The 22,605-nt window shown below is 44.4% G+C and overlaps 1 protein-coding gene and 1 long non-coding RNA gene across 3 annotated transcripts; one reads left to right on the top strand and one right to left on the bottom strand.

Moving 5' to 3' along the window:
• Positions 1 to 906: 906 nt before the first annotated feature.
• On the bottom strand, positions 907 to 11,800 carry LOC144216201 (uncharacterized). The gene is made up of 4 exons (XR_013330607.1): positions 11,710 to 11,800; positions 9,307 to 9,375; positions 1,962 to 2,096; positions 907 to 1,344 (listed from the first exon to the last, which is right to left on the bottom strand). It is a non-coding gene; the product is annotated as an uncharacterized LOC144216201 (long non-coding RNA).
• GZF1 (GDNF inducible zinc finger protein 1) lies at positions 11,489 to 22,290 on the top strand. Of its 2 annotated transcripts, none has more exons than XM_077745472.1 (6): positions 11,489 to 11,613; positions 14,209 to 15,607; positions 16,959 to 17,053; positions 18,642 to 18,809; positions 19,592 to 19,749; positions 20,117 to 22,290. In XM_077745472.1, the coding sequence occupies exons 2-6, from the start codon at positions 14,232 to 14,234 to the stop codon at positions 20,465 to 20,467; spliced, it is 2,148 nt and encodes a 715-aa protein (XP_077601598.1). In that variant the 5' UTR covers positions 11,489 to 11,613; positions 14,209 to 14,231; the 3' UTR covers positions 20,468 to 22,290. The 2 variants fall into 2 exon arrangements, with proteins under 2 accessions (XP_077601598.1, XP_077601599.1); XM_077745473.1 differs by having other exon boundaries at positions 20,163 to 20,372.
• Positions 22,291 to 22,605: the final 315 nt, after the last annotated feature.

Genomic DNA, 22,605 nt, shown 5'->3' with positions numbered 1-22,605 from the left:
CAGTTCCCTGGGTATACATATAGATGGTAGATAGATAAATTCCCACTTCCCACCCACCCCCCACCCCTGCCCCTTACTAGCCCTGAGATTGTATTTCCCATGGATACTTGTGCTGGGTCAGAGGTTGTGTTTAACTATAGGTCAATTTGTCTGGACATTGGTTTGTCATTGTTTTTATAGTATTCCATTTGTCAGTGAAATCTCTGCCATTTGTACTCCTACGTGTGAATTGCCTATTTGTGTTCTTTGCTAATTCTGTATGGGGTCATTGGTGATTTTTTTCCTTAATGATTTCCAAAAATTCTTTTAAAAAGCTTGACAAAGGGGCACCAGGGTGGCTCAGTTGGTTAAGCCTCCAACTTCGGCTCAGGTCATGATCTCAAAGCTAGTGGGTTCGAGCCCCGCGTCAGGCTCTGTGCTGACAGCTAGCTCAGAGCCTGGAGCCTGTTTCAGATTCTGTTTCTCCTCTCTCTCGGACCCTCCCCTGTGCTCTCTCTCTCTCTCAGAAATAAATTTTTAAAAAAATTTAAAAAAAAATGCTTGACATAATTTCCACCTGGGAACCTGATTATGGAGCATTTCTAAAGGGAATTGAATACAAAGTTTATGACAATCATGTCTCATTTCCTCAATTGGTCAGGCAGTAAACCTGTTATGACACCCAGGTGAAGAAGTGCTTCCCATAGTGAATCAATGAATGCTAACTAACTTGGGCAGAACAAGGATCCTAGCTGCTCTTGTCCTCATATGTTGTTTTGTCTCTACTTAGACTTTTGACACATTCTGAATACTTCATGGGCCGTTTTAAACATATAGGACCCTTGATAGTGATAAAGTAACATTGCAGCAGTGTTACAGTAAGGTTTTTTATTTTAAATTCTTCTATAAAAGTGGTGCATTGCCCATTTTGACATTCTGTGTTGAAGCAAAGTTGATTTGAAAGCCAGATTAAATTTATCCAAATGTGATGGCTGGATTAAATTTATCTGTCATGTGCATGATGAGAGGAGATAAGCATTTTTAACTTACTGGAATCTGAGTTCTTTTCAAAATCAAGTGCCATTTGTTTCTATGTTTCTCATCTCCCATCATGAATTATTATTTAGGCTTTTCCTGGAGACAACTATATTTAGGCTCAATCCTGAACACTGAGAACTATTTTTTTAAACAATTAAGAGTATCGAGAGCTTTGATAAAACTATTGAGAATACCTCACTGAAAAGATTATATATATATAAAAATCCCTTGCTTAAAAATGCTTCAGTCCATTGGTGAGGGCATAGAGAAATTAGAAACATAGAATTACCAAAAGATGATTCAGAAATTCTGCTTCTAAATATATACCTGAAAGAACAGAAAAGCAGGGACTCAGATACCTGCACACCAATATTTATAGCAGCATTATTCACAATAGCAATAATATGGAAACAACCCAAATATCTATAAACATATAAATGAATAAACAAGATGTGGTATATTCATACAATGGAATATTATTCATACTTAAAAGATAATAAGGTTTTGACACGTTACGACATGGATGAATTTATGCTAAATGAAATAAGCCAGACCCAAAGGCCACAGTGTGTATACCTCCATGTACATGAGGTCTCTAGAGGAGTCAAATTCATAGAGACAAAAAGTAGAGTGGTGGTCTCAAGTGCCTGGGGGAAGGATGGAATGGGAAGTTATTGTTAATGGATACAGAGTTTCTATTTAGAATGATGAGAAAGTTCTGGAGATGCATAATGGTGATGGTTGTAGAATATTGCCAAGGTAGTTAATGTCACCGAAGTGTACACTTAAAAATGGTTCAACTGGTAAATTTTACATTACATATATTTCATCACAATAAACAAACAAACAAAAAAGATTCAGTCCAGAACCACAGTAAAATGACTTACAGATTCTTTAAGGAGCAGTGCCTACAATTTAAAAACACTTCTTAAAAGGCAAATTACCTTTTTCCAGCTCCTTCACCTTTAGTGCTTAGACAGAGCTTCTGCTGCCAATTTTTCTTCATGCCTATAGTGACCTGGAAGTCACACCACTGTTGCTGGCAAAACTGAGACCGTGCAGCCGACACCGTGCCATTCCTAGCAAGCACAGGGAAAATCTCATGAGCCTGTGTGACATGAGCTTAGGCCAGTTGAAACCAATAGCCTTCATAGCTCCGTTTCCAGTCAAAGCCATTAAGTATATCAAACCAAAAACTTTCAACAAACCACATCTTAGCTTTGTGGAGCCTTGTGTAGAAATGGTGACCCTCTGTCAGCTCAGCTTTGCCACCAGCTAGTGTGTTCTGAGAGATTATGTCAGTTGTCCCCACCCCAGAGTCCAGTAGAGATGAGGTCTGGTGTGACTGAACATTGGTGCAAGCCGGGAGGATGGAAGGACGTTTGGAAGTGAACAAAGGTTAACCTTAAGGAGAAGTGAACTTCAGCCTAGACATATAATTTTCTTAATGTTTAAACACTTAAAAAAAAACTCACAAATTAATATCTGCTGATCTGGCCTGAGGCCCTGGCCATCCTTTTCCTTTAATGGATGGGCCTGTGGAGGCCTGTGAATACTTTGAAACTATGTGTAAAATTACCTGTGGTTGTATGGTTGCCTTTTTTTACGTTTATTTTTGAGAGAAAGAGAATGCATACACACATAAGCCAGGGAGGGGCAGAGAGAGAGAGGGAGAGAGAATCCGAAGCAGCTCCAGGCTCCAAGCTATCAGCACAGCCTGATGTGGGACTTGAACTGATAGGCTGTGAGATCATGACTTGAAGTCGCTTAACTGACTGAGACACTTAACCAACTGAGCCACGAGCTACCCAGGCACCCCTGTATGGCTGCTTTTTTCTGGAAAGGAGATCCATAGCTTTCAATTAGATCCAGACAAGATTGTGCGTATGTTTAGAGAAGTGCTCATAACAGATAAACTGTGTGGCCACCACTTAGACACCTTGCAGGTATCAGCTGGTTTAGAATCCTAGAAACTGATCTGTGATCATAACCTGAATCCAAAGTGACAGGAGCACTGATACCATATCTGTTACTCCTCAGTGAAGGTCGAGAGAACCCCTTCTGCCATTTGGGCTCCATAGAATCTCGAAAGCCTCTCACATAGTAGGTGCACTTAATGCATTTCTTTGGCCATTGGAGAAATGAAATGAAGCCATATGATAGGTGTTTATTTCTTCTTGTTCAGTGCATTGAACTGAATTCAGCCAGGAAAAGTAGGAAATAGTCATTTTAAATCTTGTAGTTGTCTCCAATTTGACTTCTTCAGGGCATACGACGATGCCCAAATCACCCCGTCCAGGACAGCACTGAGAGTTAAGTCTGCCAACCAGACACACCAGCCGTCAGGCAAAAGAATGAGGAGGATGCAGAAGATAGGAAAGACTGGGAAGCTGCATGACACCTGATGTGAAGTTTCCAGGGTGCTGATTACACCAGAGATAGCTGACAGCCCAGAAGCCTGGCATATCCTGCAAGAGACTGAGTAGCCATTCCCTTATTTATTCACTCACTCATTCCTTCATTTAGGAAGGACTTATGTGAGCTAGCTGCTAGGGATTCACCATTCTGTGCTCATAAACCTCACAGCCTAGTGGGTGGGGAGGGAGAAAGATTTTTAATCCAACAGTCACCAAATAAGTGTAAAATCACGCTTGTCATTTGTGTAATTGTTGAGTGGTACCTGGTACTCTGTGAGCTTATGGGATGGGGCTCTGTCACAGTCAGGGCACTGGGGTTAGCTTTCCTGGGGAGGAGACAATTGAATGGAGGTTGAAGCAATATGTGGGAACTAAATGGGGGAAGAGGGAAGGTTAGACCAGGATGTGCAAATGGCCTGTGCTGAGGAGATATGTGGCCACTTCCAGACTTGAGCCCTGGCCTGGGTGGCCAGGAGTGTAGATGTGAGATGGCAATGATGTGGTCAGGCAGAGAAGGGCCAGATCCCTGAGCTCTTGCATGAACCACACTTCTGAGTGTTCACTTTTGGTTTCATGCAAACCAAAGATGTGGGAGTTTTAGGATGTTATTGAATCACACTCTCTCTAGTCCCTTTTTGATTTTTCCCTGACATGGGATGCTTTATGGTCTGGTCAGAGCTTGCACTTTGGGGCTTCAAATACGGGCTCTTTGTTGGCTCTCTGTGTGATCTTGGGTAAGTTCCTTACCCTCTCTGCTCCTTCATTTGTTCAAAGGGGTAAAAACAGTACTCCTTCATACTTTTGTGAGAAGAAATGAGTAGTGCCAGCAACGTGCTTGGCATGGTGGCTTGCCCACTGTAAGCATGAAACACATTTTGTTCATATTTTCATTATAATTAATCTAAAACACGGGACCAGCTTGGGGGAGGTTGTGTTTGTAGGAGGAAGGCCACACAGCTTCCAGGCTCACTGACCCCATGTGTCCTTCAACCACGTCACACTGTTTTCACAAAGGGTGTCTTTTTCATGCTGTAATTCTGTCCTCTAGCAAAAAAATTAAATGATCGTCCTTAAAATTATATTCATTAGATCCGGTTCTAGTTACTCCTTTTTCCTCCCTCCCTGACCAAATGGAGAAGAAACAGCTTTTGAGGCATGAAGTTGCTATCTGGAGCCTCTAAATATCTCGCACACCCCCACAGGCTGGGCCCATATGGTCTGCAATGCAGCACCGAGCTCACTTGGGGACCCTGGAAGCCCTTCTGGTCCACAAAGTATCTTAGCTGCTTCAAGGACTGTCTCAGACATCAGGAGAGAGACTGCTTTGATGACAGTTACACAGAGGAGTTTGCCTCATTTCTAGAATTTGTTTACAGTGCACAAACTGAACCAGAAAATTTGCATTGTATGAGAGAGGTAGCCTAGAGACCTGAGTGCCAAGGTCTGCTGGATATTTGTGAAGAAATGAGGGCAAACACAATGCGTGGAGAAACGTAACAGAGCACTGGCTATGTGAGTGATGATGCGTCAGCGTCTGGGGATCAGGGATGGGGAAAGTAGATCAGGGTCTCTCCAATTGTGGCCTCTACTGCCAGGAGAAAACGGGCACGTGTGTGCACACAGCCTCACCAGCAAGTGGACAGCTAGAGTGCCAGGTGCAAGGGCCTGGTGGGGTAAGCCTGGAAACTAGAAATACCTTGGGTAGATGGAAGGGAGCGGAGCCAGTGTGGGCTGATACAGACTGTAAGGAAGTTGCCGGGCCTTGCTGGGGAGGCCCGTTTAGACATGGCTGCATTCTCCTTGGACCCCAGGGCCTGGAGAACAGCAGGCAGTCCGGAATGATGGAATGCTTCCAGGTGGGATCGATGACCTCGGACTGTTCAAAGAACAGCATCCTTCCAGGTGCCCTCTGACAACAGGATAGAGTGGCTTGTCCCTTGTGGACATGAAAGAAGCTCCAGGCTTGTCCCTTCTGTCACCAAGTGCAAGGTATCGGGCACATGGGAACCCGCATGAGAGAGAAAGCCCGGGAATGTGGTTGCTGCGGGGAACCACCTGCGACACAAGTTAGGGACTTGTGTGTGTGTGTGTGTGTGTTGGGGGGGATTATGTGTGCACAATGAATTATGGCAGGTTTTGTCGTTTTGTCAGCGTTTATACTTCTAATCACTTGGACTTATTGTCAGAATTGCTTAGTGAAGAACTAGCAAAAGAGATGACATTCAAATAGCAGAAGTACTTGCTTAGTCACCAGAGAGCTAAGATTTATAATTTGATTTTAGACCCTGCGTGCTGGATTCTTGTTTTGACCAATACAGTAGGCCAGTGAATCATCATCTAATGCTGTATTTATTTCTAAGAAGTTGAACTTTGCACCATTCACGGGAAAATAATAGTAAAATATAAAATCCAATTTTAATAAAAACTCTATCAGAATTTTTACATTGTAGTGGTGTAGATTCATTAAAAAGGGACCCTCTTTCAAGTAAATTTCAATGCAGCATAATGAACTCCTATGAGAAAATTTGACACATATTTCAAGAAGTATTTGTTTGAGGACTTTGGAGAAGAATTAACTGAGGCCACGATTTAATAGGTTTTCTGTCCTGAGGGTATTCCTGGTGCCAAGAATTTTCAGATAGGATCAGAAAGTGACAGAGTTAAAGTGAGGGGCGGAGCAGGAGGGACAGCTCAAGGTCAAGGTGGCTAGAGGATATGGGATGGAGGACTTTGCCCTGGTGTATTAGTCCAGGCTCTCCAGAGAAACAGCAGTAGGATAGAGAGATAAATTAGGGGAGATTCATGAAGGAACTGGGTCATGTAGCTCTGGAGGCCAAGAAGCCCCACAGTCTACTGGCTGCAAGCTGGACACCAGGCATGCCAGTGGTATCCCTTCAGTCTGAAGTCAGAGGCTACTGGTGAACATGCTGGAGTCCCAAGCTTCAACCTCTGAGGCAGGAGAAAAGGGATATCCTGGCACAAGGAGAGAATTTGCCCTTTTTTTGCCTTTTTGTTCCATTGGATGATGCTGCCCACATTGGTGAGGGTGGGTCTTCTTTACTCAGTCTACTGAATCAAATGCTAATGTCTCCCAGAAACACCCCCCACAGACACACACAGAAATACTGCTTTACCAGCTGTCAGAGCCTCCCTTAGGCCAGTGAGGTTGGAAAAAAGTAACAGTCACACCTGGGATAAGACCAGAGGCTAGAAAAATCAAGGGCAAGAAAAATCTGTTCTTGAATGGAGAATTTTGTTTTTCTGTGCAGTTCATCCTTTATTCCCTCCATAAAGAAAGCTGCTACTTGTTCAGCAGCAGAAATGCTGTGCCTGTCTCCTTCCCTTGACCTGGAGGCCCTCCACACAAATCTTGTGCACAGATCACATGCTTCCTTTTGTTAGAGAATTTTAATCAGTTCTGTCTGGTCTGTCTGATTTTTGTAAGATTTCTGGTTCTGTCGTTCTGCAGTTTCTGCAGATAGATTGCACTGTATCTAGATGTGAATTTATTTTTATCCATCCTTCCCAAAACTGAGAGCTTCCATATTTAGTTCTGGAAAATTATCAGTCAATATCTCTTTGAGTATTGCCTCTCAGTCTCATTGTTTTTCCTTCTTGAAGTCCTATTATGAGTATATTAGACTTTAGTATTCTCTCCTCTATTTTTCTTAAGCTCTCTTTCATACCTGCAATCCTGCATCTCCACTGTTTTCTTGGTAAGATCCTCAGTTCTGTTTCCAACCCAGTAATTCTTCAGCTGTCTGAAACCTACTGCTTACCTAAAATGCAGCTTTTGATTTCAGCAAGTCTATTTTAACTTTCAGAAGTTTTGTTTAGTCCTTTTTTGCGTCGGCTTACACTTTATTCTTATTCTAACATGTTGAAGTCCTTCCTTTTGTTTTAAATAATGTAAACATATTTATTGTAGAATCTGGAAGTCCTACTGAGATTCTTAAGGGTCCAACCTGCTGTTTGTTATGCTGCTGGCTTCCACTCACTCAGTTTTTTCCTTTGTCTGTTCCTCAGGAGCAGTTTTGCATATGGTTCTGCAGGTGTCCATGGGACGTTTCTGGCCAGAGACCAGGCTTTATGTTAATTTCCAAGCTAAGAGTTTCCCAGGCCTCAGGGGCAGCAGAATCTGAACAGAAACTCCATGTGTGGAGGCAGGCCTAGAGTTATAAATCTTTGGGGGAGACTTTTACACCCCTAGCTCAGGTCTCAGGGCAACCTCAATAGCTACTTGATTCTCTATGCTGATGGACAGGTTTTTTTTTCCCCCTAAACTACTGTTTCACTGGGGATGTGGTTCTTTGTGCATCTCAGCTTTGTGCAAGGTCTCACTGTCGTGTGTGTGTGTGTGTGTGTGTGTGTGTGTGTGTGTGTGTGTATGTGTGGAAATCCAGAGTCATATCTATATGATCAAGACCAGACCCACAACCCCTTCCAGGCAGTGTAGTTCACTCACCAACAGGCTTGATGTTGAGTTCCTCTTTATTTCGGACCTCAGAGAGTTCCCAGATTTCTTGTAATCTTGGCCATGAATTTGAAGAAGATAGTTACTATATTTAAGTTACCATTTCTAAGGGTTTGTAGCAAGAAGGTTTTCAAGTTATTACATAGATGGCTCTATTACTGGAATTCCTCAAATCTTGTTTCTATAACCTAACCTGGGAAAGATCTTTAGCTCCTGGCAAGGTCAGCAATTCAAGGTGACACATACCTTTTCCTTTTGCTTTGCTTGCAGGCACAAAGTGGGGCCATAATGTAACTGAAGAGACCCCGCTGGTGACTTAAGTGACCTGATAATTATGGTGTGGGAAACAAAAGGCCAAGCAGAGAAATGCCATTAAAGCCACATGTCTGCAGTCATAAATGGGGCATGTGCACTCACTGAGCATATGTTCTGTTAACAGAAAGGAATAAGTATGTCTTCTTCAACTCCTTTTATTTTCCTTTTACTGAAAAATAAAACAGATACAGAAAACTACACAAGGCAAATATTAAGCTTAGAAACAGACTCTGCTGGAGACAGATCAAGAAACAGATGTGCAGCCATGCTAACAGCCTGTTATGTGCCCATCCCAGATCCACTGCTCTGCACCCAGCACACTGTCAGTGAATTACACATGCTACTTCTTGCCAGTCTCTGTGTATCTTCAGCTTTCCACCAAGGAATTGCCATGTTTGGACTCTAGCTACTGGGGAGCTGACACCACTAACCCACTAAACCATATTCTTTTAGCGTGTTCAACACTATGGTGAAATAAAGTGCTGGGGTCACTGAAGATGTGGGATATTCCCAGGGCCTCTTCTTGTCCAGGGGCTTTTAGACAAGCATGCATGGACATACTTACCCCTAATCATGTGGTAAATGAATAGTATTTTTTTACCTAGAAACCATGGATCTCTGATCAGCCTACCTCAGTTGAGTTTTCATCTCCACTTAGAGAACACAAGCTGTGCATTATATCTCATCCTGATGTTTATTTACCTTGTTTAGTCTTAGAGTCACCCAGTGTTTATCCACTGCAGTTACCTTGTTTTTCTACAGAAAAATACATGAACCAGACCAGACAAAAACTTCTGCCAGTGTGCTGGGTGGTTATCCCACTCACCAGCTGATCAGAGGCAAGAGACAATGAAACAGATGTACCTGGGGTTACCTGGGTGGCTCAGTCGGTTAAGTGTCCGACTTCAGCTCAGGTCATGATCTCACAGTTCATTAGTTCGAGCCCCATGTTGGGCTCTGTGCTGACAGCTCGGAGCCTGAAGCCCACTTCAGATTCTGTGTCTTCATCTCCCCCCTGTCCCCTCTTTCTCCTCTCTCTCTGAAAAATAAATAACCTTAAAAAAAAAAAAGAAAAAGATGTACCTGAAGGAACACAGGGGCAGCATCAGACCCTGGATCCACAGTAGGAGCCACTCACAGGTAATCTGCTGGCTGTAAAAGAGGAGGCAGCAAACTCATTTAATGTGAATTTGAAGAAAAGGAAAAAGATGAAAATCATGATGGAGAAGAGCATAGAGGTCAGTTCATCTTAAGAATGTTTTTTAGGATATATATTGCCTTCAATGTATATAAAACCTCCTCTGAGCAAACTAAATTTACTTTGTAGATAAAGCTGGTAGACAAACCTGTATGGTCTTTTTCTCTTTGGCCACCAGGAATCTCAGCCAAATCTGAAGCCTGTTCTGGACACTGGTAGGTGCTCAGGGCATCATCTCTGCACCTCCTTTCTTCCTATTCTCTCTGCTTTACATTTAGAAGTATTTTCTGAACTTGCAATCAGCAGAAGAAACCCAAAAGACAGGACTGACTGATCAGCAAAAAAATTTAAAACCTCTCCATAAAAAGGAAAAACATACACAATAACAGAGACAGTGTGGTACTGACATGATGATAGTCCCAAGGATCAACTGACAGAGTCCAGAAGTAAATGGTGGCATTTACAGTCAAATGATTTTTGACAAGGAGACCACGCAGTTTAATGGGGAAAGGAACAGTATTTCTAACAAATGCTGGACAACTGGATAATCACATGCAAAAGAATTAAGTAGGACTGCTATCTCATAATGTAGACAAAAATTAACTCAAAATGGATCAAAGACTTAAATATAAGGGCTAAAACTACAAAACTTTTAGAAGAAAACAGGTATAAGTCATCATGACCTTGGATTAGGCGACAGTTTCCAAAAGCAACAAAAGAATGGATTGGAGTCCATCAAAATTTAGAAGTCCTGCACTTCAAAAGACACCGCCAAGAAAGTGAAAGACAACCCATGGGATGGGAGAAATATCTGCAAATTATATTTTCTGACAAGGGACTTTTATTTAGAATATAAAAAGAACTCTTACAACTCAATAGTAAAAAGACTAATAACTAAAAAATATAGACAAAGGATTGGAAGAAAAATTTCTCCAAAGGAGATACAGAAATGGGTAGTAAGCACTGAAGATTTAAGTGAGGAAGCAAATCGTCTTTTAGTAATGCAAAACAAAATCATAAATTAAAAAATTATTCTGGACCTTCTGGGGTCACAAGTGAAAATTGTGTTCATTCCGATTTCTTGGAATCATGGAGTGCAAATATAGAATGTGCTTAAGCAAAGCCCCCTCTCACTCATTCTTCAAATACTGAGTACCTGCTATGTGTGGAAAGCTGGCTCCTGTTAAAATAAAAAAAATAAAATAAAAAATCTCCCAACCCAGAAATCTTTTCCATAGAGGTAGTACACACTTTTATTATCAAATAAGCATTAAACCAGAATGTGATGTGCATCACAGGCAATTGACAAAGGCAGAAAGAAACCTCACCCTTTCATGTCAGCTGTTACATACATATTTTCTGGCATGATCTGTTTCATATGTATTCTCAACAGTAATAACTAGTCCCCCAGTAAAAGGACTAGACAGCATTACTGATCACATGTAGTTCGTCCTCTCTCCCTGGTGCCTGGAATGACCATGTAGGTTAGCTATTTGGTTAGCCAGAGGGAAAACACGCTATTCATACCTTTATGACAGGAGTTAGTTGTACAACTTGGAGCAAGGCACTCACTAAAGTTAGTGTCCTAGGAAACTGGAAGATTGGGTGGTATCTCTCAGGATGTTTACACTGCAAACAGCTGGCTCCAGGGCCCTCGAGCGACTCTTATAGGTTCTAAGTCTTAAAGCTGAAGGAAGGCCTAGAAAGTCTTCAAAAGGACTTAGGTACATTTCAAAGAGAAAATACTTATAGTGATTCCTTTTCTAAACTAAATGTTGAAAGAAAAAGGAGAAGTAAATATTTTCAACAACGAAAAATTAAGCATCTTATTTTTTTTCATCTGTTTGTTTTACAGTACAACACATTACCAACACATCCTGTAAGACGATGCCCAGTGCATGGCTGGCCACAGTAAGGGGGAGCAAGACCTCGCAACGCTTTAGTGGCTCGAAGCGGGAAGTCAGATTCTGCATTGAGAACTTTTAGTTTAAGACAAGTTTTCCAAAGCAGGATTTTGATTAAGACTGTACAGGATGCATGGCAGCACCAAGGTTTGGGGGTGAAGTGTTCAAAGACGGAGCACGAAATCTTTCCACCCAAGGCGGCAGGGTCTTGGGAAGCTCCGTAATGACCACTCAAAGCATGTGTGCGCCTGCAGACTCCCGGGATATTACACTGCGCGCTGGAGTAAGGTACGTGGTGTGGTCTCCGCGCTTGTGGGCTAGGGACAAACCTGGGCAGGGGCCCTGAGGGAAGAATGCCCGCCCAGCACCCCGCCCCAAGCCTACCCCATCCAGCGGCACGTGGAAGTGCTTTGTCCGCCGCGCGCCAGTCCCAGGACACACGCGGGACGCCCGCCCCTTCCCGGTGCCAGGCCGGCGTCGCAGACCCTCCCCTACTCCGCGCGGCTGACCCCACTCGGGACTGCGCGCAGCACAAGCGTAGCTGGTGGCTCAGAGCGGTTAGCGACCAANACTTGTCCGCGTGCGGGGAGCGGGCCGGCCGCGCGTGCCCGTTGGGAGGAGCGGCGGGCCTGGGGGGAGCAGGAGCCAGGGACGGCCCGGGGCCGTAGGTCCAGGCCCGGTCACGCGGGCCCCGTGGATGCCCGCGACCCAGCAACCACCGGGTCCGCTTGTAGCGGGGACTTGTGTCCCTCCCTCGGAAGTGTGCTGGTCGTAGGGGCCCAGGGGGCGGAGGCGTGCTCCGTTGGAGCGCGATGTCCACCCGGACGCGGCCGGGCCGGAGCGCCGCACCCTCTCTAGTGCAGAGGGGCCTCGGAGAGCTGCCGGCTGGAGCGCGATGCTCAGCACGGAGGTGCGGCCGGGCGCCAGCCAATTACAGTGGGAGATGCAGCTGTCACCCAGGCCAGAGGATTCCTGTCGCCATGATCACTGACTGCCTTTCCTTCCTGTGCTCAGACAGGATGGGAAATCATGCTCAGAAATCACTTTATTGATAGACTCAAATTACTGTCAGGCCGCCTGTAGGCTCACAGTCTGCCCGAGAGTCCGTTACGTAGAGGTTGGAAAGTGGAGGGCTGCTGGTGAGTATGGGGATCATGCTGAGATCGCCCTCTGCAGCCATTTCTCCAAGGCTGGGGCTGGAATTCGTGACAGTCCTTGGCCTAGTGTTCCGCCCCTCCCCCAACACCATAACCCTTTACCTAGGCTTGTTGGTGTTTTCAGGTGACTGCTCAGGCCTCCTGGATGTTCTTGTTACAGTTGAACTCTCAGAGGGCAGTCTTTTTTCATGTTGGGGGGGGAGGAGCTGGTGGTTGTAGGGAGCCGATTGTAGTGTCAGGTACTGGAAACAGTATCACTGGTGGGACTGGAGAAGTGGAGAGAAGTGAGGCTGGTTTTCCAGGGAAGGTGAAGACAAGTTCCCCTTCAGACATGCTGCGTCTGAGGTGACATCTAAGGTCTGACTGAAGGAGGACGGGTGCTTTGGACAGGTGGTGGAGATTTAGGAACTAAAACATACTGGGAAGAGGAAGGGAGCATAAGGTTGGGGTGCACTTTGAGAAGAAACCACAGAGTCAGAGAGTGTGAAGAGAGAGTACTGCCAGTCAGGCAGGAGTGACCCATGATGGTGTGGGGTGCCATGGAAGCCAAGGAGAGAAGACCTCTGGGTGGGGGTGAAATCTGCAGCGTCCAAAGCTGTGGAAAGACCTAGGGAGGAAAATCAGCTCTTTGCAGGTGGCATGGCTGAAGCGAGGGGCATGCTGAGCAGTTTCAGTGTAAGTCAGTCCGACCAGGCCCAGCCTCAAACCTCAGTCTCAAGCGGTTACCTTGTTTCTCTTCTGTGAAATGGGGATAACAGTAGCACCCAGGCCTGGTGCATGGGAAGCCAGCAACAAGTAGCTTACAAGTCTCAGGTGCAACTGTAAGCACCTGACATGCTTGTACTCCCTGAAGCGTTGCATGGCCTGGCAATCTTCTATAGAAGAACAGACTGTGGCTCAGAGAAACTAAGTTACTTGCTCACTAGGGCAGCTCCTGAAAGTATTCTCATAAAGTGATGGTAATTCAAATTATGAGGTGTTTAGGGGTGCTGAAAATGGCCATGGATTATGAACTGCTTTTCCATGAAGTTTTCCTTACGGAAAGTAGTTATTTAGTTGGTTGTTTTCAAAGGCAGACATGATTCTCTAAGGTTTGTTCTCAATGGCAGCCATATGTTTTGTTTTAATTATTTGGTTTCCTGGTCAAAGAGCTAGACATTGTTGCTGTAAATTCTATTACAGTTTTTAGGTCTGGGTCTGTAAGGAACATAGAAAATGTTCTAGGTATGCAAGTTCCTGGCACAATATATTTCATTAGGCCTCACTTTACCATTTATGGTTATCCCTGGGAGAAATCTTAGTATTATTTCTTTCATCAAATATTATCTTATGAGGGTGCATCATGACTTCAGTTTAGAAACCCGCTAAGAAGTGGTGGGATTTGGGGGCACCTGGGAGTTAAGTGTCCAACTCTTGATTTTGGCTTAGGTCATTATCTCACAATTCTTGAGTTTGAGCCCTGTGTTGGGCTCTGTGCTGATAATGCAGAGGCCACTTGGAATTCTCTCTCTCCCTTTCTTTATGTCCTTAGCCTGCTCGTGCTCTCTCTCAAAAATAAATAAACTTTAAAAAAAAAAAAAGTGTGGTTTATATCTTTATATGAGGAAAGTTTGCTTTTGGTTGTTAATCAGTTCCTATCCTCTAGAGAACTGAAATAATCCTAATTTTTAATCCTTTTGGCTTTGGTGGTTGCTCATGCATGAATAATTCTTGCTTCTGTTTTCAGAGCTGTTTTTGGAAAGAAGAAACATGGAAAGTGGAGCAGTTCTGCTGGAATCCAAGTCCTCACCTTTCAACCTTCTGCATGAAATGCACCAACTGCGCCTTCTTGGTCACCTGTGTGATGTGACTGTCAGCGTGGAGTACCAGGGCGTCCGCAAAGAGTTCATGGCTCATAAGGCAGTTCTGGCAGCCACCAGCAAGTTCTTTAAGGAAATGTTTCTTAATGAAAAGACTGTGGATGGTACGAGGACTAACGTCTACCTAAATGAAGTGCAAGTTGTTGACTTTGCTTCATTTCTTGAGTTTGTATACACTGCGAAGGTGCAAGTAGAGGAAGATCGGGTGCAGCGAATGCTGGAAATGGCTGAGAAACTAAAATGTCTGGATTTATCAGAAACTTGTTTTCAGCTGAAGAAGCAGATGTTAGAGTCGGTACTTCTGGAGTTGCAGAACTTCTCTGAATCTCAGGAGGCAGAAGGGAGCAGTGGCTCCCCAGGCTCCATTGCCCCTGACCCTAGGGCAAGTCCTGCCGTGGACAATCCTCTTGCTAACGGCCTTGGGGGTGCCTCAGATCCCCCAGCAGAGACAATCAGCAATGGTATGTCACCAGGTGTGCCCCCCAGGAAGTCCAAGGAGAAACCAGACAAGAAAAAAGATGCAGTCAAGCCTCCCTACCCAAAAATCAGAAGGGCCAGTGGAAGGCTGGCTGGAAGAAAGGTGTTTGTGGAAATCCCTAAAAAGAAATACACAAGAAGGCTCCGGGAGCAGCAGAGAAGTGCCGAAGACAACGAGGGTAACTACCGCGGCCCCCAGCACCCCAGCTCGGACGCCGTGGGTGCAGAAATGGAGCCCGTCACAAAACACGAGGAGTGTGGCACCGTGGTGGAGGCGGCACAGGTGCTGCCAAAAGTGGGTGGCAGGGAGGACACGGGCCGTGGGGAAAATGAGGAGGATGAGGACAAGGAGGGTGAGAAGAGGAAGAGCAACTTCAAGTGCACTATCTGCGAAAAAGCCTTTCTATATGAGAAGAGCTTCCTGAAGCACATCCGGCACCACCATGGGGTGGCCACCGAGGTAGTTTACCGCTGCGACACATGTGGCCAGACCTTTGCCAACCGCTGCAACCTCAAGAGCCACCAGCACCACGTGCACAGCAGTGAGCGTCACTTCCCGTGCGAGCTATGCGGCAAGAAGTTCAAGAGGAAGAAGGACGTCAAGCGGCATGTGGTGCAGGTACACGAGGGTGGTGGCGAGCGGCACCAGTGCCAGCAGTGTGGCAAGGGCCTGAGCTCCAAGACGGCGCTGCGGCTGCATGAGCGGACACACACGGGCCACAAGCCCTACAGCTGCACCGAGTGCGAGGCCAAGTTCTCTCAGCCCTCGGCACTGAAGACCCACATGAGGTAGGACCAAGGCCGCCAGCTGGAGCTGCTGTAAGGGCACTTTTTGCCCGGGATGCAGCCTGTTGATGTTCTGGAGATGGGTGTCCAGAGATTGAGGTGGTTCCAGGGTTTGACCAGTGTGGCCATGTCTGCAGATGTTCCGCTTCTTAATTTGTGCCCTCTAGAAGTCGGGGGTGCTGCTTAGGGACCTCTGTGAATTGTTTTCCTGAGTAGAGGTGTGTCTTCTTCATTCAGCCTTCCTACAGGCCCCAGGCTGATGGCTGTCCCCCTCGCCCTATGCCCTGTGCCAGCACAGAAGCCTGGACAGGGAGCACCGGCCCACCCAGGCAGAAGGCACCAGGAACACCAGGCCCTCCAGCCTGGTCCTGTGACCATGCAGGCCAGGCTCTCCTGATCCCAGAGTAGCCTCTGGAACTTACAGTGCCCCCATGCTTGAGGGGCAATTGGGCTGATCACCTTCATTGCTCTTTTCCTGACTGTTCATTTAGAACTTGGGTCCCATTAACAACTTCAGTGAGAGGCCATTTAGGGCTTTAGGACACTCCTCTGGTCTTAGGTGTTCATTCTCTGGGCTTGAAGTGTGTGCTGTTGGTTAGTCCAACCTCCAGAATCAGGACAGTTTTTTCTGTTCATAATTTCTAAACTGTAGGTGGGGTATACCAGTTTTTAAGTAGGTGTCCTTCCAGGGCTCACTGTTTATGCCTGAAATCTAGACAGGCAATTTCTCTGTAGTACAGACCTGCTGTCAGGCTGGGGCCAGTCTTTGGGGTGGTCACATAGCATTCATTGTCTTTTTACTCTATGTGAGAAGTTTAAAAACTTGGTTTAGGAAGTGCTCAGGGACTCATGGTTGATGGCTACTTCATACTAGTTGGGAAACTGAAATGCTGAGGTGTCCCCCTTGGAAACCAGGCTTCTTCAGCATTTTGAGAACCGTTCTTTCTGGACCGGTCATGTCACGTGACATTTTTGATCATGTGGTGCTTTGTCAGCCATAGTCCCCAATGTGTCTGTGGTTGATTACTCCCATGAGGAAGCTTTATACAAATGTGGCCTGGCACCGTTCAGTGGTTAAGAGAGCCTGCAGAGGTGTGTGTCTGCCGTCTGGCAGAGCAGTGTAAACCAGAGGGCGGCGAGAAGCTATTCCGCGCCCCCCTGGGAAGAGTGGCAGCCTGCTGGCCTCTGCTAGAAATGGATCTGGGGACGGAGGTCACAGGCCTGTGTCCTTCCACTTAGGCCATTCTCATTTGGTCTCTTGGAATAACCACCTTTGCAGGCTACAGTGGAAATTGTATTGCAAAGTGAGCTTTGAGATACATCCTAAGTTATCATCTGAATGTTGTACTTTCAGAATTCATACAGGGGAAAAACCTTTTGTCTGTGATGAATGTGGTGCAAGATTCACTCAGAACCACATGCTGATTTATCATAAAAGGTGTCACACAGGTAAATACTCAATGCTGTTGTGATTGAATGTCTTTCTAGCTGTAGAAGAAACTGCCATTTAATTTAGAAGTTGGCATCTCCCAAAGTGGTGCAAGCTAAGGCCACAATATAGCTTTTCCATCTCGTAAGTGAGCAAAAATTAGTAAATAAAATATGCCCCTGCTCCTGGTGCTGAGGGCGTGCTTGAGGCAGTGGGCTGTGCACACTGGGAAGTGGGAGCTGGCAAAGGAGTCTTAATGTATGACAAGGTATGAAACAGTTCCCACTGTTTTAGCCCCAAATCCTGTTTCCGGGAATCTGTTCTAAAGAAATTGTTCAAAATATGGGAAAAGCTATATGCTGTCATCCTCTTCTTGGTCTTTCTAATAACAGAGCATTGGAAACAACCTGATTGTCCAACCACAGGAAGTGGTTCAGTAAACTGGTAAATCCATCTTCTCCTAGCTCCCGATGGGGCGGCTCTCAGGGCTCTGAACGTTATGAAAAATACCTGTGCCTGGATATAGACTGGAAAATGCACGCATTTTACGCATACAGCTAATCCCAGCTACATTGAAAACCTGCACATAAAAGACTAGATGAAAACAAATTTCTATAATGTATGAGGTAGTGGGATTATCTCATTTCTATCTTCCCAAATTTTTGTGATACGATTTTATTATGTGAGGGAGAAAACTTAAGTTGGCTTTATTCAAATTCAGCACGCTAATCCTGAGGTTCAGAACCTTGCTGTATGGGATACAGAACCTGACTGTTTTACACTGCTGTTATCATACTAACCCAGCTCTTTCTTACTTGCTTGCATTTTAAAATGTTTATCTCTAAACACTGCTATATGAGCCTCACGTTTAAATGCAGGTGAAGCTGAGCCGAGGCATTTAATGATGTGAATTACTGAGACTGTGAAATGTGAATCAGTGCCTCATGGAAGATTGGGGGTGGAGGTGAGGTCAGGCCACACTAAACATTAAGTCGGAACTGGTCACTCGATGAAAATAGTAATGTTTTCGGGTTCTGTTAAACCTAGTATTTTTATTTTGTTGTTTGTGAAATCAGGGGCACATCTAATAATCAGATGAGTTTGATTTGTGGGATAAAAAGACTCAAATTATACAACATGAAGTGGGAACATTTTTCTCCTGTTCTGTACTGGAGTTGATGGGAGCTTTTGTTCGAGAGTGGCTGTACACACATAGCCATGTAAACTTCCTCTCCTCCCCGAGGGAGCTTTTGTCCTGATAAAGTGCCAGAAGAGTGCTGCTTTGCAAACTCCAACAACTCTCCCAAACAAGTTGTAAAATTTATTTGTTTGGAATGACTGAATTTCCAAAATGTGAGCCGACTGAATGATCTAATTCTAGGCTAGTGGAATCCTTCTTGGGATTTCCAAGGGTATTTTACATGAACTTTCAGCAGATAGCAGGCATCTTACACAAATAGATGTTTTATGAGCGTTTTAACTAGAAGATGTAACATGTTGCCCTGCACGGCGCTTTTGAGTTCATAGGTGATCTAGAGTGTGGGCCGACTCTTGGAGTGTTCTGGTGCCTGTATCCTTTCTAACTTTCTGTTTCATCTTTTCATGTAGGTGAAAGACCTTTTATGTGTGAAACATGTGGCAAGAGTTTTGCTTCTAAGGAGTATTTAAAACATCACAATAGAATCCATACTGGATCCAAACCCTTTAAATGTGAAGTTTGTTTCAGAACTTTTGCCCAGCGGAATTCACTCTACCAACATATTAAAGTCCATACAGGTATGGGTGGAATGTTGCCACAGAACAGAGTTCATTGTGGCAAGAATAATATCCCAAAGGTTTTAGTTTCACTAGAAATTATTTGGAGTTGAGCATTATTTTGTGTTGTAATAGCATTTTTAAATTTCTGAGTTTCTAGTTTCTGGTTCTGACAAACTGAAAAGGTATATGAATGTTTGAATATGGATGTGGATGTGGATATGTGGACATTTGAACATTTTCAGATTAGAATTTGGGGGTAATGATCTATACCTGTTAGTGTATACACACACACGCAAATTCAGTTTTTGTGGGACTTGGAATTTTATATTCTGTAACTATGGAAAACAGATGAATTTCTGTGGATGTAATACCAGCTTTTGGCTTTGGCTCTATTTGGGTGTAGGCTATCAACTCCTTTTATTCAAGGGATAGATTTGTACTTGTTGAATGACTCTCAGGTCGTTCCCAGCACAGCCCTCCTACTGATGCTTTCTTTTCTTTTCTTAAGTTTATGTATTTATTTTGAGATAGTGCAAACAGGGGAGGGGCATAGAGAGAGAGAGGAACCCATGCAGGCTCCTTGCTGCCAGCATGGACCCCGATGTGGGGCTTGATCCCAGGAACCATGAGATCATGACCTGAGCCAAAATCAGCTGGATGCTTAACCAACAGAACCACCCAGGCACCCCTCTGCTGATGCTTTCTAGTAGTTCACCAACAGCATGATTCCAGAGTGTATCAGGATTCAATTCAGTAGGCTGGAAAGATGAACTAGTGGCTTTCCTCTCTTCCCATCTCAGGGGAACGTCCTTATTGCTGTGACCAGTGTGGTAAGCAGTTCACCCAGCTCAATGCTCTCCAGCGCCACCATCGCATCCACACAGGGGAGAAGCCGTTCATGTGTAACGCGTGTGGGCGGACATTTACTGACAAATCCACTCTCCGGCGGCATACCTCGGTAGGCAGTAGTGTGGCTTCGGAATGACAAGTCACTGGTCCCCATGTTCCCTTACCTCTAGACAGTCAGAAATTCCAACTGTCACTCCATAAGGTGGTTGTAGAAGACAACAGGTCTCTCCTTTTCAGGTTTTCTCTGCGGGGAGTACATTCCCAGTGTGAATGAAGAACAGAGTTTCAGGGTCTCAAAGGCACAATCTATGATAAGGGCTTTCCAACAGTGACAGTGGCAGTAGAAAGACTTGGCCATTAGTGAAAGGGTATTTTGTTGTGGTAGAAGCAATATTAAGTTGAAAAGAGACCATTGTTTTAAAAGATGTACTTGTTCAGAGACACGTTGTGACTTCTGTTTTGTGTTTGATTCGTAGATACATGATAAGAATACTCCATGGAAGTCTTTCCTTGTTATTGTAGATGGCTCACCCAAGAATGACAACGCACACAAAACTGAACAGCCGGATGAAGAATACGCACCATCCAAACTTTCAGATAAATTGCTATCTTTTGCAGAAAATGGACATTTTCACAACCTAGCCACAGTCCAAGGTAGTGTACCCACTGTGCATGAGAACAGTTCTACAGACATGGCCTGCAAGTCAGATGATTCCGTGGTGTCTCAGGACGCTCTGCTGGCCACCACCATCAGTGAGCTTAGTGAGCTGACTCCACAGACAGACCCAATGCCCTCACAGCTTCACTCTCTGACCAACATGGAATGAGAGCTTGGAGTCACCTGCCAAGCAAATCCTGCGCTGCGTCTCTGTGTGGGTGATCACTGTACACGAGTCAGTGTTGGGGGCCAAGACCAAGAACTGTCTGTGGACAAAATGGGCAAGAATAGCTTCTGCACATTTTTGTGAAATCTCTGCTAACTTGCACATCTTTATCAAAGCATTTTTAGAGCTTTCCCTTAAAACTCCCAGTCTGCATGACCTCAGCTACACTTGATCAACAAACAAGGCAGTTAACATGACCTCACTTAATCATAGTGCGGGTTGTATTATGCATAACCGTTCTATTGCTTGTCTTGATGCGTATGAAGTTTGGACAACTATGTAACTATAGATCCAGAGCCCTGGCCCAGCTCATGAAGTTAGTGTGAGTGGTCTCCCTGGCCTCTCAGCCTGCCTTACACTTCCGTGTAGGTTTATTTCTCTGATACCTTTAGGCTATTAAGCTGAAATAAAACTGGGACCATGTATTTTCAGCTCTTTCCTATTGAACTGAAGCAAGTTCGATTTGCTCTGGGGACACTTGAATAGGACTGAAGAAATGGACGGTTGCATCCATTCCCCTCCTCCTGTCTGTAGGCACTGAAGAAGGAATGACAAATTGAACGCTTACAGAATGGCTTAGTATAATCTCTACTCACAGCACATATGCAGCTAGGAAATCAGTCCTAGAATAACTGCTAAAATGAAATGTGGCTGATGGGTTACATTCCTAAAATCTGATTAGGTAAAAGCTGTCCTACCAAAGATTCTAGCAGCAAACGGTGTAGTTGTTTTTGCAGAGGTGTGAAAGATTAAGCAAGAGGCTTTAGAACACTTGAAACATCATGCAGTCCTTTTATTCACAAGTAGCAATGAGGTGATCTGGCACATCTTAGAACACAGAGTGTTAATATTTTTTGCTAGGTTTTCCTGACTCCGTGATTTTCAGAAACCCAAAATTTCTCATTTCTGTATCAAGAGCTTGAAACAGGCAAGTAATTCCCACACATCTGTGTCCTTGGGAGCATGTGAGTGTATAGCAGAAAGGACCAAAAGCCTTGGAACTCCTCTTTGATTATGCCTTAAGAGTGGATTGTGAAGAAACAGTAACTTTGTCTTACATGCTTATGAGGCTGGTTGGTGCTGGACTTTTGCTCAGAATGCATTTGCAATTCAGATAATTCTGCTGTATTTGCTAAGCCTGATCCTTGGTTCCAGTGGCTTGGGTATGTTGCCACACACGAAGTGCTTTAATTCACGTGTAACCCTAAACATGCTAATTTAAAGAGAACCCTGAACAATTCTTTTGTTTGCTAGTTGCTATTTTTCCTACATTTTAATTTATTAAATTTGCTGTGAAAACATATACGCTAAGAGAAAGTTAGTTTATCCTGAGTTCCTGGATGAAGACACACCTGCACCATGCCAGAGACTAATGCAGGAAGACTTTCTCCCTAAATGCTTACTTTGTTCTAACTTGTAACATATTAAGTACTAAAGCCACTCCGAGATGTTTTAGGTGCTGATAAAACGTTTCACACTTGCTCTTGGAGATCACAGTACTGAATTTTCAATAATGACAACATATCCTGGTTGTGCTTATAGAACAAAAGTGACTGACACACAACCAATTTTGTTCTTGGTAAGAGAATGAGCCTGCCCAGCTGATGTACTGTTTCAAGGACTACAGTCATCTTAATGAGAAGGAATTTAAATAATAGATTATTTTGTTACCTACTGGAAGAAATTTTGTCTTGAATTTGTTTCTTTAGAAAAATTCTACAAAAAGTCGTTTACTGTGTTAATAAATGTTTGCTTTGTAAAAAGTTTTGGAAATCTAAAGTTTATTTCCACTGTTAGACTTTAGGCTCTGTAGAAGTAAGATTTTTTTTTTTAATTATTTTTTTTAAGGTTTTTATTTCTGAGAGAGAGAGAGAGACAGTGCGAGCAGGGGAGGGTCAGAAAGAGAGGGAGACACAGAATCTGAAACAGGCTCTGTCAGCACAGAGCCTGATGCGGGGCTTGAACTCATGAACCACGAGATCATGACCTGAGCTGAAGTCAGATGCTTAACCGACTGAGCCACCCAAGCGCCCCTAGAAATAAGATTCTTAATTGAAACAAGTATTTTCTTCATTTCATGG

The sequence above is a fragment of the Crocuta crocuta genome, unplaced genomic scaffold (assembly GCF_008692635.1).
Source record: "Crocuta crocuta isolate KB4526 unplaced genomic scaffold, BGI_CrCroc_1.0 scaffold178, whole genome shotgun sequence".
NCBI classification, from domain to species: Eukaryota; Metazoa; Chordata; class Mammalia; order Carnivora; family Hyaenidae; genus Crocuta; species Crocuta crocuta.
Note: the sequence above shows the minus strand (reverse complement) of the source record. Positions and strands in the feature narration are given on the sequence as shown.

What these genes read in the sequence shown, in the direction of transcription:
- GZF1 (XM_077745472.1), top strand. Translation starts at nt 14,232, where the DNA reads ATGGAAAGTGGAGCAGTTCTGCTGGAATCCAAGTCCTCACCTTTCAAC. An exon ending in TCATAAAAGGTGTCACACAG is followed by an intron (nt 17,054 to 18,641) that starts GTAAATACTCAA and finishes CTTTTCATGTAG; the next exon opens with GTGAAAGACCTTTTATGTGT. An exon ending in ACATATTAAAGTCCATACAG is followed by an intron (nt 18,810 to 19,591) that starts GTATGGGTGGAA and finishes TTCCCATCTCAG; the next exon opens with GGGAACGTCCTTATTGCTGT.